Genomic DNA, 12278 nt, shown 5'->3' with positions numbered 1-12278 from the left:
ATATATACACAGGTTTGCTTAATGTGTATATGAGCAAATTTTAAATTTTCTATCCAAAAATATTCCCCCAAATTTCAATGATAATAAATATAATAGAATATCGGCAAAAATTGCGTACATATCGCTTATTCATACATAAGTTGTACAGGATTTATAGTTCATTTAAAAAATCGGTTATTAATCCGCCAATGAAATCGTCGATTGCAACATTATATATTTATCCATTTTGGTACACTCTATATATAGGCTAGATCTAACACACAACAAATCCACAAGAGAATTCAGGTCGACAGTAAAAGCAGCCAGGCAACATTCACAGATAAGGGAAACGAGTTCCGTGACTCTTCCGCGAATCAAAGTGACATTTACGCAGTTACGATTGATTAATTCAATGCCGGTTAATGAATTTGCAGAGCTAAAATCGTATCCCTGTCGTAACCAAAGTCATAGTAATTCCAACTTGCTCCAGAAAACGGTATGAGATCACGTCTCGCGAAATTCGATTACTTTTGCTTTCTGTCATGCAGGCACGAACAGTTCTTTTCTTCAGATTCCATTTGAAAGAGAGCTAAAAAGTTGCTGTCGTATGACTGAGCAATAGATATAAAACTGCGTCTATCAGCGCGATAACGTTTGTTAGACCATAACGTGGCAAACGCAAACGACCATTGATATCGCCACATGTCTGGTATCGCTCCAATTCTCTGACTACATAAGTCGTGTGGCTTCGTGAGCTTAAGCTCGTATGGTACGTCGTGCTAATAATTGCAGACATTCATTGTTAAATTTTTATCATAATCGAAAAGATATCTTTCTATTAAATATCCTATCAAACATCCTATAAATATCCTATCAAATATTCTATAAATATCCTATCAAAAAAATAAAATCCATACATTTTTGCCCACAGATGTTTTTTTCGTTCAAAGTAATTATCCTAGGAGAGTTAAAATATCAACATGTCGAAATTAATTGGAACCGCAGGTGGATTATAATTTACGGTGGGCCTAATTTCGAGACTTGAACGGCCGTAATTAGCGATAAACGGGCACCGTGAATGCGGGCCACCGTGGTCCCACAAAACCGGGGGCCCCCGGGATCCGACGACGCGGCGCGGCGCGGTGTGCGATTTCGCGATAGGAGCGCGTTCTCTCGCAAATACGACCGACTCCCCACTTATAAGAAGCCATAGGTCGTACACATCGTCGTCGCACAGGTGGACGAGGACGAACGACGAGCGATGTGCGTGTCGTCTTTGGATTCAGTCGCGAGCGAGCGGTACGAGAGAGCGCGAGTGAAATTTCGCGCGGCCTACGCGCGCGATTAAATTAGCGCGGTGACGGAAGGAAAGGAAATTATACACGGGGTGTACGGTGACGAACGCACCGCGCGAAAAACGAAGTGAGGGAGGAATGGCTAGGTGTCTTTTGATAAGCGTGACAGCTGATCTTTAACCTCCGGGATGATTATAATCGTCCGACTTTGCTCACGATGAATCGGTATAATTATCGGAGACAGTCTGATGAAAATGTATGAATGTGTTATAAGGAAATAGGTGAATCGACAGAGATTAACAGATGTTTGTTATATGTGAAATTATATTTCTCATTCGGAAACGTAATATCCTTTTTCGCTATTATTATATTTTCTCGTAAAGAGAGAAAGAGAGAATTTGTTTAAAACGAGATACGCAGATGCTATTAATTAATTTTTTTGATAATGATCATACATTTCGTCAAATCTAGGAAATTTAAAATGTCAGATAATGAATAACTTCCTCAACTTTTCCATCAATTTAAAAATTCAATGTAAAATCTAAAAATATATTAATCTCGCGATGGTCACAGAGATTAAATATATAATTATGCAGAATCTATTATTTTATTGTCATCACCTATTTCTTCAAGATAAATAAAAAGAAAAAGAGAAAAATATCGCGTAATTATATTGATTGTGTCGGTCTTGCACGAAATATTTAGAGAAATATAAGTGATCGCATCTTGGCGATTCACGATTGGATGAAACGAAAAAAACATGTTTGTAGTTTGCCCGGCTTCTCGGGCAAACGTTATATTAAAGTATCAAGGTTGACGCTAATTACGACGGTGCGATAAGAGCCGATATCAGCCGCGGAAGCAAAAAAGGAATAGATCTTCTCACATTGGAGAAATCAATTCGAAGGCCTTGAAACGCGCTCTGAACATTCACTGATACTTTTGATCGTACGTCACGACGCGCAATCAATCTAATAAATGGTTTGGTTTTTGTAATATAAACGCAAAAAATTCTTGTATTCGTAGAGCTCAGATTAAAGTAGAGCCATACGATCTTAGAGATTAAAATCTATTGTTCGTATAAAAGCTCTTCGTTTGTATAAAAGCTCTTGAGTCGTGATCGTATATTTTTCTTGACTAATCAAACTTTATTTTTTATATCACACAAAAACATTTCTGTCTTTAATATTAAAAATTTTGATTACTCCTTTAAGAAGTAAAATTAATTTTGGCCTTTTTAGTGTCATTTAGCTCTTTGGAATCTAAGGAAACTTTTGAAAAAATCATATTATTTTTTATATAAATCTCGGGAATATATTGTACGACACAAGTGTACAAACTTTACGTTCGGCGAGAGCATCGTTACATCTTTAAAAAATACATGTCACGACTATAAAACATTTATATTTGTAAAATTAATTATTTTTGGCATTTTCGTAGTTTGCGTGAAAAATAAAGATTATTTTAATCATCATCAACGCGCTGAAAAAAATTCAATTGAAAGTCACGATCTCATTTTTCAGTTTAAAAGTATCTAGTTTGTTCAGTTGTATCACGCGGTTGATAAAAGATTATTATGCGTGACGATAACAAGAACTAAATAAGATCGTCCTCTTTCTTGGCATGCGAGAATCCTTTTGCGATTCATCCTAGCTAGACAGCAGCATTTACTGAAAGCCTATCCATGCGACCTCATTCATTAGATTAATTATTTATATATCTATAAAAAAGTTTTGGAAAGATGAAGTCACGATTTCATTTCTCAGTTTAAAAGTATCTAGTTTGTTCAGTTGTGTCACGCGGTTGATAAAAAATTGTTATGCGTGACGATAACAAGAGCTAAATAAGATCGTCCTCTTTCTTGGCACGCGAGAATCCTTTTGCGATTCATCCTAGACAGTAGCATTTACTGAAAGCCTATTCATGCGACCTCATTCATTAGATTAATTATTTATATATCTATAAAAAAAGATGTTTTGGAAAGATGTAAAACTGAAGAACAGCGCATAATAATTGGAATGATAAGCGATAGTTTGTGTTAAATAACGCGACTAACCGTTCGATTATGTATTATTACAAATTCTCGATAATTCTGATTATCAATATTTTCAACTTATTTACAAATTTGCTGCCTAAAAAAACGCTGTTAAAAGAATTCTTAGAAATATTTTTTTGCCGGGATGTAAAATTATATTTATGCAAAAGATGTCATTTTTCACTCTGACTTATATAATTAATTCAGTTTTACATGTTTTCAAAAATTTTTTATAGATATGTAAATAATTAATCTAATGAATGAGGTCGCATGAATAGGCTTTCAGTAAATGCTACTGTCTAGGATGAATCGCAAAAGGATTCTCGCGTGCCAAGAAAGAGGACGATCTTATTTAGCTCTTGTTATCGTCACGCATAACAATTTTTTATCAACCGCGTGACACAACTGAACAAACTAGATACTTTTAAACTGAGAAATGAAATCGTGACTTTCAATTGAATCTTTTCAATGCGTTGATGATGATGTTAAAATAATTTGCATGCAAACTACGAAAATGCCAGAAATAATTAATTTTACAACTATAAATGTTTTACAACCGTGACATGTATTTTTGAAAGATGTGCTCCGCTCGCCGAATGTAAAGTTTGTACACTTGTATCATTCAATATATCTCTCAGAAATGTCTGTTATTTTCTTACATTCATTTAGAGCGTTTATCTAAAGAATATTTTTGAAAATATTTGATGTTGAAAATCAAAACAATTGGCATCCTGCTCTGTGAAAAGTTTAATTCGATTTTCTTTAATTTGAAAAATATATATCTATGACTAACGATTAATAGAAACTGAACACACTGTATAAAAATGACACAAAAGATAAATATTCATTTTCCACAAATAATTACGAGACTACCTTATCAAGTATGACGTAAAACTCACAAAGTTGGCTATTTATAATAAAAAGTGATGTAAAAAATTTAATATTAAGATAAATAAATAATATTATATAAGATAATTAATATCAAGATAAATAATATAAAGAAAAATATATATAATATTAACATCTCGAGAAATCTCAAAATTGAAAAAAATTAAAATTATCAATTAATGCTCAATTTATTTTTTGCAGAACTATATTATGTGTATATTTAAACAAATGTTTTATAATTTAAACTGGTTATCGCAAAAATTTTAATTTCTCGCATTAATATTAACAGACGATTTTACGTAAGAATATTTATGTGATATTTCCATGTATATCGTATGTTTATTTGGCATGCAAACTAAAGTCATGCATACGAAAAGCATCGGAAAACGTGACATACTCGATCATGTCCGTCATAAAGAGACTTCGACCGCATACAATTCCGAGACGTAACGATAATAAAAGTAATAATAAAAAACTATGGAAGCGCGTCCAGGAGGAATCTCAAAGTTCAAATATTAACAACGTCAAGCTTCGTTGCTTCACCATTTGCTATGTAAATAAGAATTTTAAGGTCGCTCGTAAAACAAGAAAAAAATTAATAAATCGACATTATCACACAAGTCTCGTCAAAATTAATATACACATATCAAAATTTTGACGTTAATTAACTCTTCGTACGTAGTAAATTCGGTAGTACTTGCTTCAATCAAAGTATAATTCGCGTCATCGCCGACTCATTATTATCATTTTATCGCATGATACATGATAATTCTTAACTCGGAATCGAGGCTTACGATATGAAATCTTTTTGCAGCTTTATATTTAATCTTAAACGCAATTCCATAACATATTATATTTTTTTTTTTTAAAGTCGAAAGTAACTATAAACTATATATCTCAATTAGTTTCATTAATTAAATAATAAACGTTAAATACGCGATTTCTTCAGAATCTATTTTCGTTATAAGTTTCTGAGAAGAGCATTATCACCCTTTTCAAGAAATTACTAAGGAACGTCACTTATTTTCAAATTGGAAGCAATTTTAAAATTCGCAAGGGACATATATGATACACCTCATAAAAAGAGCATAGTTATCGTTATCAAAAGCATCATGCTTGGAAGAAATAATAAAGTCTTATGTCTGATGAGTAAATGACAATCTCTTTGATAAACGTATGATGTGTGTAAGTGCCCGATTCATTGTTAGCTTGTCGCTCATTGCATTCCGAACTTTTGTGAAGAAATCCCGGTAGTCGCGAGAATATAAAAGAATAGGAGGGAAATAGAGTAACCGCGATCAAGTCGGGGCGATAGGATGTGAAAGGTGCAATTCATGCAACTGCAGTGGATCAAAGAGATGTTGACATTGATTGGTGGTCTGATCGTCGCCTATTTCGTCTATGTTTTGATCATAAAGAAAAATGGTAAATATCCTATGCTAAACATTTATTTTTCTTGAGTATATTTGAAAATTGGCATATTTAAATAAATTCTATATGTTACTATATAAATTTTATTATGGTTACATTATATGTCAAGTATTATTTACACACACACACATACACATACACATTAATGATTTTAATGATTTTAACTAATCAAAAGTACAAGAAACTAAAGTTAAATGAACAAGCAGGTTCAAATTGTGCAATTTGATACGACGAGTAGAAATTATTACAACTTTGTTGAACTATTTGCAATAATCAATATTATTCATAGATGTGTGCACATATTTGAACATACAATTTTTGTTATCGTAAAATATCGTTTTATCAATATTTGTTACAATGGATATGCGACACATTGGTATGCTATAATCTTTTCGCCGCAAAAATCTTTGACTTCTTATCTTCTTATCTCTAAATAATCCGCAGATAGATGAAGAACTGCAATGATTATAATAAGAAAATAATAACCTGACAAAATTATATTATATTATAATATTTAGAGAGCATATATTAATTTTATTAACTATATATTTTTAGCATTTTATTTTTTGTTTTATCTGGGAATTATTTGTAATGTAATACACGTTATCTTTTTTTCATTCAATCAATGAATTTTCGCAAGTAAAGTTCCGATTTTATTTTATATATGCTTAATTATCTTTCTATTTATTTATTATATCTATATATATTTTTCTTAGCAAGTAATGATCAAATAGTGAAAAAATGCAGCAAAGATATTTAATATAATATTCCGCATACTTTTTCCCACTTCTTTATGTTCTATTTTAATATTATAATATATTATATTTCATTTTCTTATTCCAAACTGTTACTATTCCCACTAAACCACATCTAGATGTATGAATTCTTTTTCTTTTTCATTGTACATCAACGATTTCGAATTTTCGCATGAAAATATGTTCTCGGGTCGCACATTCTCGCAAGAGATATCGTCGTTTTCTCTCCGCGCAAAACTGGTCCAGTAACCTCTTCTCAAAATCATTGAATGCAATAGACCATTTATAACATCGCGATCGAAGAAAAACGAAAAAAAGGAAATGCCTTTGCGCAACGGTTTTACGATTTCCGTTATCCGGATTTTTGCGGGAGAAGTTCGTGCTATATTAAGGTATCGCTGTTGAATGAACGTTGAATTTCTCCGCGAAGAGAACGAGTTTCCCACATAAAACACGCTCGTTACCACGTCTCAGATAGAGTTTATCCACCAATTATCCACAAATTATTCACATACAAATAGAAAAGTATCTATCTGTAAACCAAATTGTTATTTTATAGAGTATTGTTTCTCAATAGTGTGATAATTGACGTTACGTCGTGAGAAAGACGATGGTATGATTCTTGACTTCTTTTAAATCGATGCTCTTATAAAATAAATTGTATGGTAAACGAATGTACTAACAGTTGTGTTTCGAGCCAAAATTAAAATTGTTGTAATATAAGTAAAACTACATAAAGAAAATTATTATAGAAATCAATAAAAAAATTTATGTAGAACTCTGAATCGTAAAAGTCTCTATTTGATAATTTTTTGACGTTGATCTGTCATACATTAATGATTAATGATTTTGACGGTTGTTATTTTGACATCATTCTTCTCTTTGCAATTTTGATATTAAGTTGCAGTCATGTAAACGATGACGTCAATCAAGCTTTATTTTTTTAGTCTGAGCATGGTAAAAAAACTCGAATATCTTGTACTAATTATACATGATAATTGTTTCTTTACGTCACGCACGCTACTGGAATATATCGTTTAATATAGTCGTACGAGGAAAGTAAAAGATCGATCGAAGGCCAATGGCGATGTCACTGGCTTTATCATCATTAACGGATGTCGAGAACACGATTTTGCTTGCTAAAGCAATCTTTCTTGCATGCCGGTTAATAATACATACGACTTATGTTTAAAGCGGCCGTCGCCGTCTCGCGCGCGAAATACCTGTAGTCGACCTTCACCTTCTACGGCGTGAGATCAAGGCTGGATGGTCTCGGGAAGAGATCCCTGGATCGATTATGCGTATAGAAGAAGCGTCTGTGTGATCCACGACATACCGAACGTGTGTGTGATTCACGACTGTATGGAGAAAGAGAGGGAGAGAGAAAGCGTCGCCTCACGCAGTTGGCACGCAACGTGTTTATTTACAAATTGTTCGACGTAGCCTTGGAAGGATTATTATAGTTCTCTCTCTCTCTCTTTCTATTTCTCTCTATGCTATTTACATATACATATATAGGGTATCGCGGATAATATAATATATCTCTCTTTTCGATCAAAGATTCCTTGACTAAAATCTGAATCTTATTTTGTCAACAATGTTTTTAAACAAAATTTTTATCATATGGAAACTTGAAAAATTTACATTTGAAAATAATTGAAGATCATCAGAACATTCCCGTTTTTGTTGGTAATATCAAAAATTTTCGAAATTATAGAAATCTGATTTTTCTTTTTCTTAAGAAGAGTCCGAATAGACTTCTTTAAGAATTCTAACGATTATTCTAAATACAGTAAAAACAGGACTAAAGATCTTTTAATTTTCCAATTTTCGATAAAAATTAAAAACTTTCAAGAGTTGTGAAAGCATAAACTCTTCTCCCTTTCTCATTTTAAAGACTAACAAGTTAAAATACATCGTGCAATCATTCATTTAAATCAAGCAATAAGTATAAAGTTTCCAGAATACAGATTATTCAGAAAATAAAGATGGGTGAAAATACAGACGGAGTAAAAATCATCGCCGCAAACGTGACTGCCGATAAAAGAGCGTATCTCAAGTTTCCCGCAGAAAGAGTTCAGGAGGTCGGCAAATTTCACCTGCAACGCGTGATCCTCACGTCGAGCAAGATGAAACGCAAAAGGTAGATGCAGAGAGAAAAGGAGAGACGGGATGAAGCCGCGAGAGAATCGTCGACGAGAGGAGTGGTCGCGCGAGTATGTATCGTCGGCAAGGTCGCGTCGGAGAAATTACGAGGGAGATGCGGCGGCAGTGATGGTATTTGCGACATGCTGCCGGCCGTATATCGCCGTTATCTCGCCATGGCTCGATCACGCCGAAGAAAGTCGCGGCCGGCCGTGTCGATGCCGGTGAACTGTCCGACAGTCGCTCGGAACTTTCCGTGGAAACCGCGATCGATCCATGGGATCGCCATTCGATCGCGAATCAATAATAGTGGAGTCACGGACGACATAAAATAATATTTCTAGTTAGAAAAATTGTCATTTCTTTCTTCGTCCAAAAAGGATTTCTTCTTTTTTGATGCCAGCGTTTTGAACTATTTTTTATATTAATAATGGGTGTTATTATGGGATAAGAATGTAGTCGGTTAAATTGTTAATATGAAAAAAACATGATCTACGTCGCTCTGTCGCCGAAATCCGCAGCAAATTCATCGAAATTGGTGCGTTTAAGCTTCTGGTATAACCAGGAAGAACTTGTATATAGATTGTAGTTTGTATTATAATTAGAAAAGATTTTATACGTGTAATGTAAGAAAAGGATAGCAACGTTGAATGTAATATTCGAATTTAGCGATAAATCGAGAATAAAGATACATTTTTATGTCAAATTCACAGTAGATTTCATTTGATGTTTCAGATAAACCATCTATGGATTCGCCAGCTACGGCGCACGCGGCTCTCAGAGAGATCGTCGAGCGAGCTGTCGAGGAAGCTCGGAAGTTACCGGGATTGGGTGCATCTGCGGATACCGAGCATCCTCGAGAAGGTCGCCCAATCGCTGATCATAGTTATGAGGACTTACTCGCCACCGCGATACTTAATAAGGTTGCTTAGATATGCTAGAATATTTTATCAATATATATCTTACACACACACACATATATACAACACGCAAATTGATTGTAAAAGAAATTAAAATCCCCATTACACAGTTTTTTAATTATTGAATAGAATACCTGCATATATCTTTTTTAAATCAATTATTACGCAATGTGAAACGCGCCTCTTATTTTACACAATTTATCGTCAATAAAATACGTTTGCAATCTTCGAATAGATCATTAGAGAAAGAATGTTTTCGCGCGCATTAAAATTTTAATATTATTTATTATTAATTAAAGTGTATACTATAGCTTTTTAAATTGAATATCATTAAATTTACGATGCGCATTTTAGGTTGTCGAAAAATTCCAAAGAGAACGAGTGGACGGCAACAGCAACGTACTACATGACACAGATTCGCCTAAGGCAAAATATACCACGAGTACGTAGAATTTATTTAACATATCGCGCATGAAGTATGGGATGTCATATTTACGAAGACTATGTTCCTCTTTCAGCTGAGAGCGAACATGGCCTTGAGGAAGACTCGGCGAGCTATACGTCCTATCGTCGCGAATGCAACGGTAATCGTAACGTGTCGATCGGACAACAAAATGGAGATAATCGGGAACCGATGTCTTTTATGGTACGTACATCGTGATTATGATTGCATTTACATATTTTTACACAGCGAAATGCGGAACGTAATGCTACCAGGACGCAGTCAAAGATGAATATAAGATATGTATATCAGATTTAAATTCTTCGCACGACAATATAATACAACACATATAATCGATATAATAAAAAATATTATTATATCATATTTTATTTGAAAGAGAGCGACAAACCGAATCTTATTGCAGATGGAAGAACGAATAGAAGAGGTAACTACGATCACGTCGGATGATGATGAATTTCGAGGCAACGATGTCATGGAATTCGAATGCGCCCGGCGCGTTCCCTTTCCGGAACTCGGAATGGATATCGTTGACCGTCAGTATCTCAATTTTAATTTAGAATATCATTTACGTGTATAAAAATATACGAAATTATCAATAGAATAAAGTGTGTATGACTATACTTTTATATACTTTATGATTAATAAAGTCATGTACTTGATATACAATCGTTCGAAATTTAAGAACCATTTCGATTTTTGAACAATCGTCCAATATGCTCTTAATATTGTTTTCTTAAAAAATATATGTATGTGAAAAATAAGAATTTTTTACAATTGTAAATTTCTAGCATAAAATACAAAATATAATTTTATCGCGAATTACAAAAGCAATTATTTATTTTTTATGAAAATAGCTCCACGAGAGTCATCGCCATCGCCATCATCATCGTCAGATTCCTCAGATTTTGATCGCGATGAATACTCGTTGGCCAGGACAAAACGTCATGTTGCTGATCGCGCGATGGACCTAATCTCGCCCGTCGAATCCTGGGAGGACAATTGGCTATTCCAGAAGAAGAGATCTTCCCGAACACAGCCGGACGCTGTAGCTATGTTGGTACCGAGTTCTAACGCGGATTACAAGGCTCTGATCGGCGACAGAGATGCTGAAGACACGTCAGATTTATCTGAATGTTCCTCTACAAAATCCGATGAGGAGATCGAGAAGGAACTGATGGAAGCTATTAACAACGTAGTCCCGAGAACTCCCAGGACATCCGAATGCGATGCGAAAAATAATCAAATGGAAAATAATTCAGAAGTGCCAAATATTAGAAAAGATGAAATCGACATCTGTCAAGTAGAAACAAAAATGGAAAAAAATTTGTGTAAAAAAGTTTACGAACATTTCGATGAGAAAATTAATGAAAATTTCTTGAAATCTCCGGAAATTTCGGAAAAGAAAACAATCAAAGATATAAATGATAAAGAGAAACTAAGTGAAAGTTCCTTTGCGTTGATAACGGAGGCAAAAGGAGAAGACGAAGCCAAAGAGAAATTTAAGGATACAACCGATTGCGGCGAAAGGATACTGGCGATCACGGTGAAAAATTCTGCACAAAAGGACACGCAATCTGGAAAATCGAACGATCGAACGGGACACGTCGCTGACGAAAACGAAGAACAACGAGAAAGCGAGTATACCGAGCACTACGACACGGCGATCCAGAGGCATTTAGACAGTCTGACGAAAGTCGAAGTTTGCTCTGGAGAGAACGAGTTGACTGACGAAACGAGTAAAACAATGAACGACCAGTTCAGAGAATTAGAAAACAATTCGATTGAGGAACAAGAAAGGTAAGATTCTCGAAATATCTTTTTTTCTAAGCATTAATTAATTGTAACTCATAATTTAATTCATTAATTATAATTTCATCGGTGAAAAAAAAAGACAAATTACAGTTTATTTTTTAAATATTTTATATAAATTAAATTTATCCGAATATATTATTTAAATGTATTTTTTTTATTATCTTATATGTGTTTTTTGTCAATCTTACTTTTGGTCTTTATTTCTGGTTTTTTATACGTATCTAATTTGCAAGGATACAATAAATATGAATAAAATGAGTCTCTATTTCGAAATGAACATGTAATAAGCGATAATGATAGTTCGGTTCCTTATACAACTCGGTATTGCATGAATTCCATATCCTGCTACGTAATTCTTCCGATAATTCCGCCGCGACACGTTGTATTTCTTTCGTAATTCTTTTCCTTTTTATAGCGAACGCTTGCAAATCAAAGTCCAATTATCTTATGCAACGACTAATGAAAATCACATTGGTATGACGGCTCAAAACGATCGATTAAGCGCCCCACCACGTCCAGGTAACTCAATTATTCATAATGAGACACTTATATATA

At 34.0% G+C, this 12278-nt stretch overlaps 2 protein-coding genes across 15 annotated transcripts in view; one reads left to right on the top strand and one right to left on the bottom strand.

Annotated features, from left to right (window-relative positions):
* The window catches only part of LOC115243362, a 44900-nt gene that overhangs the window by 20412 nt on the left and 12210 nt on the right, over nt 1–12278 (bottom strand). Inside the window, exon 3 of one of the 2 annotated variants that reach the window (XM_029820288.1) lies at nt 5668–6084. The exons of the other annotated variant lie outside the window; for it this stretch is intronic. Within the exon in view, the coding sequence (XP_029676148.1) occupies nt 6044–6084 (41 nt within the window). The 3' untranslated portion in view covers nt 5668–6043. Of the gene's footprint in view, nt 1–5667; nt 6085–12278 lie in introns of those variants that run through there. 2 annotated transcript variants of the gene reach the window in all.
* Nucleotides 1–12278, top strand: part of LOC115243345 — a 38250-nt gene that overhangs the window by 16791 nt on the left and 9181 nt on the right. For 5 of the 13 annotated variants that reach the window (XM_029820247.1, XM_029820246.1, XM_029820244.1 and 2 more), the window contains 6 exons: nt 9264–9451; nt 9803–9890; nt 9967–10094; nt 10315–10444; nt 10766–11708; nt 12139–12242. In XM_029820247.1, coding sequence (XP_029676107.1) covers nt 9264–9451; nt 9803–9890; nt 9967–10094; nt 10315–10444; nt 10766–11708; nt 12139–12242 — 1581 coding nt within the window. Of the gene's footprint in view, nt 1–1199; nt 1531–5405; nt 5623–8339; nt 8527–8775; nt 9067–9263; nt 9452–9802; nt 9891–9966; nt 10095–10314; nt 10445–10765; nt 11709–12138; nt 12243–12278 lie in introns of those variants that run through there. The other 8 variants (XM_029820255.1, XM_029820254.1, XM_029820250.1 and 5 more) reach the window with 8 other exon arrangements.

This window comes from Formica exsecta, unplaced genomic scaffold, assembly GCF_003651465.1.
Source record: "Formica exsecta isolate Colony F162 unplaced genomic scaffold, ASM365146v1 scaffold72, whole genome shotgun sequence".
Classification (NCBI taxonomy): domain Eukaryota; kingdom Metazoa; phylum Arthropoda; class Insecta; order Hymenoptera; family Formicidae; genus Formica; species Formica exsecta.
The sequence above is the reverse complement of the archived record's forward strand: the minus strand, read 5'-3'. Positions and strand labels throughout refer to the sequence as shown.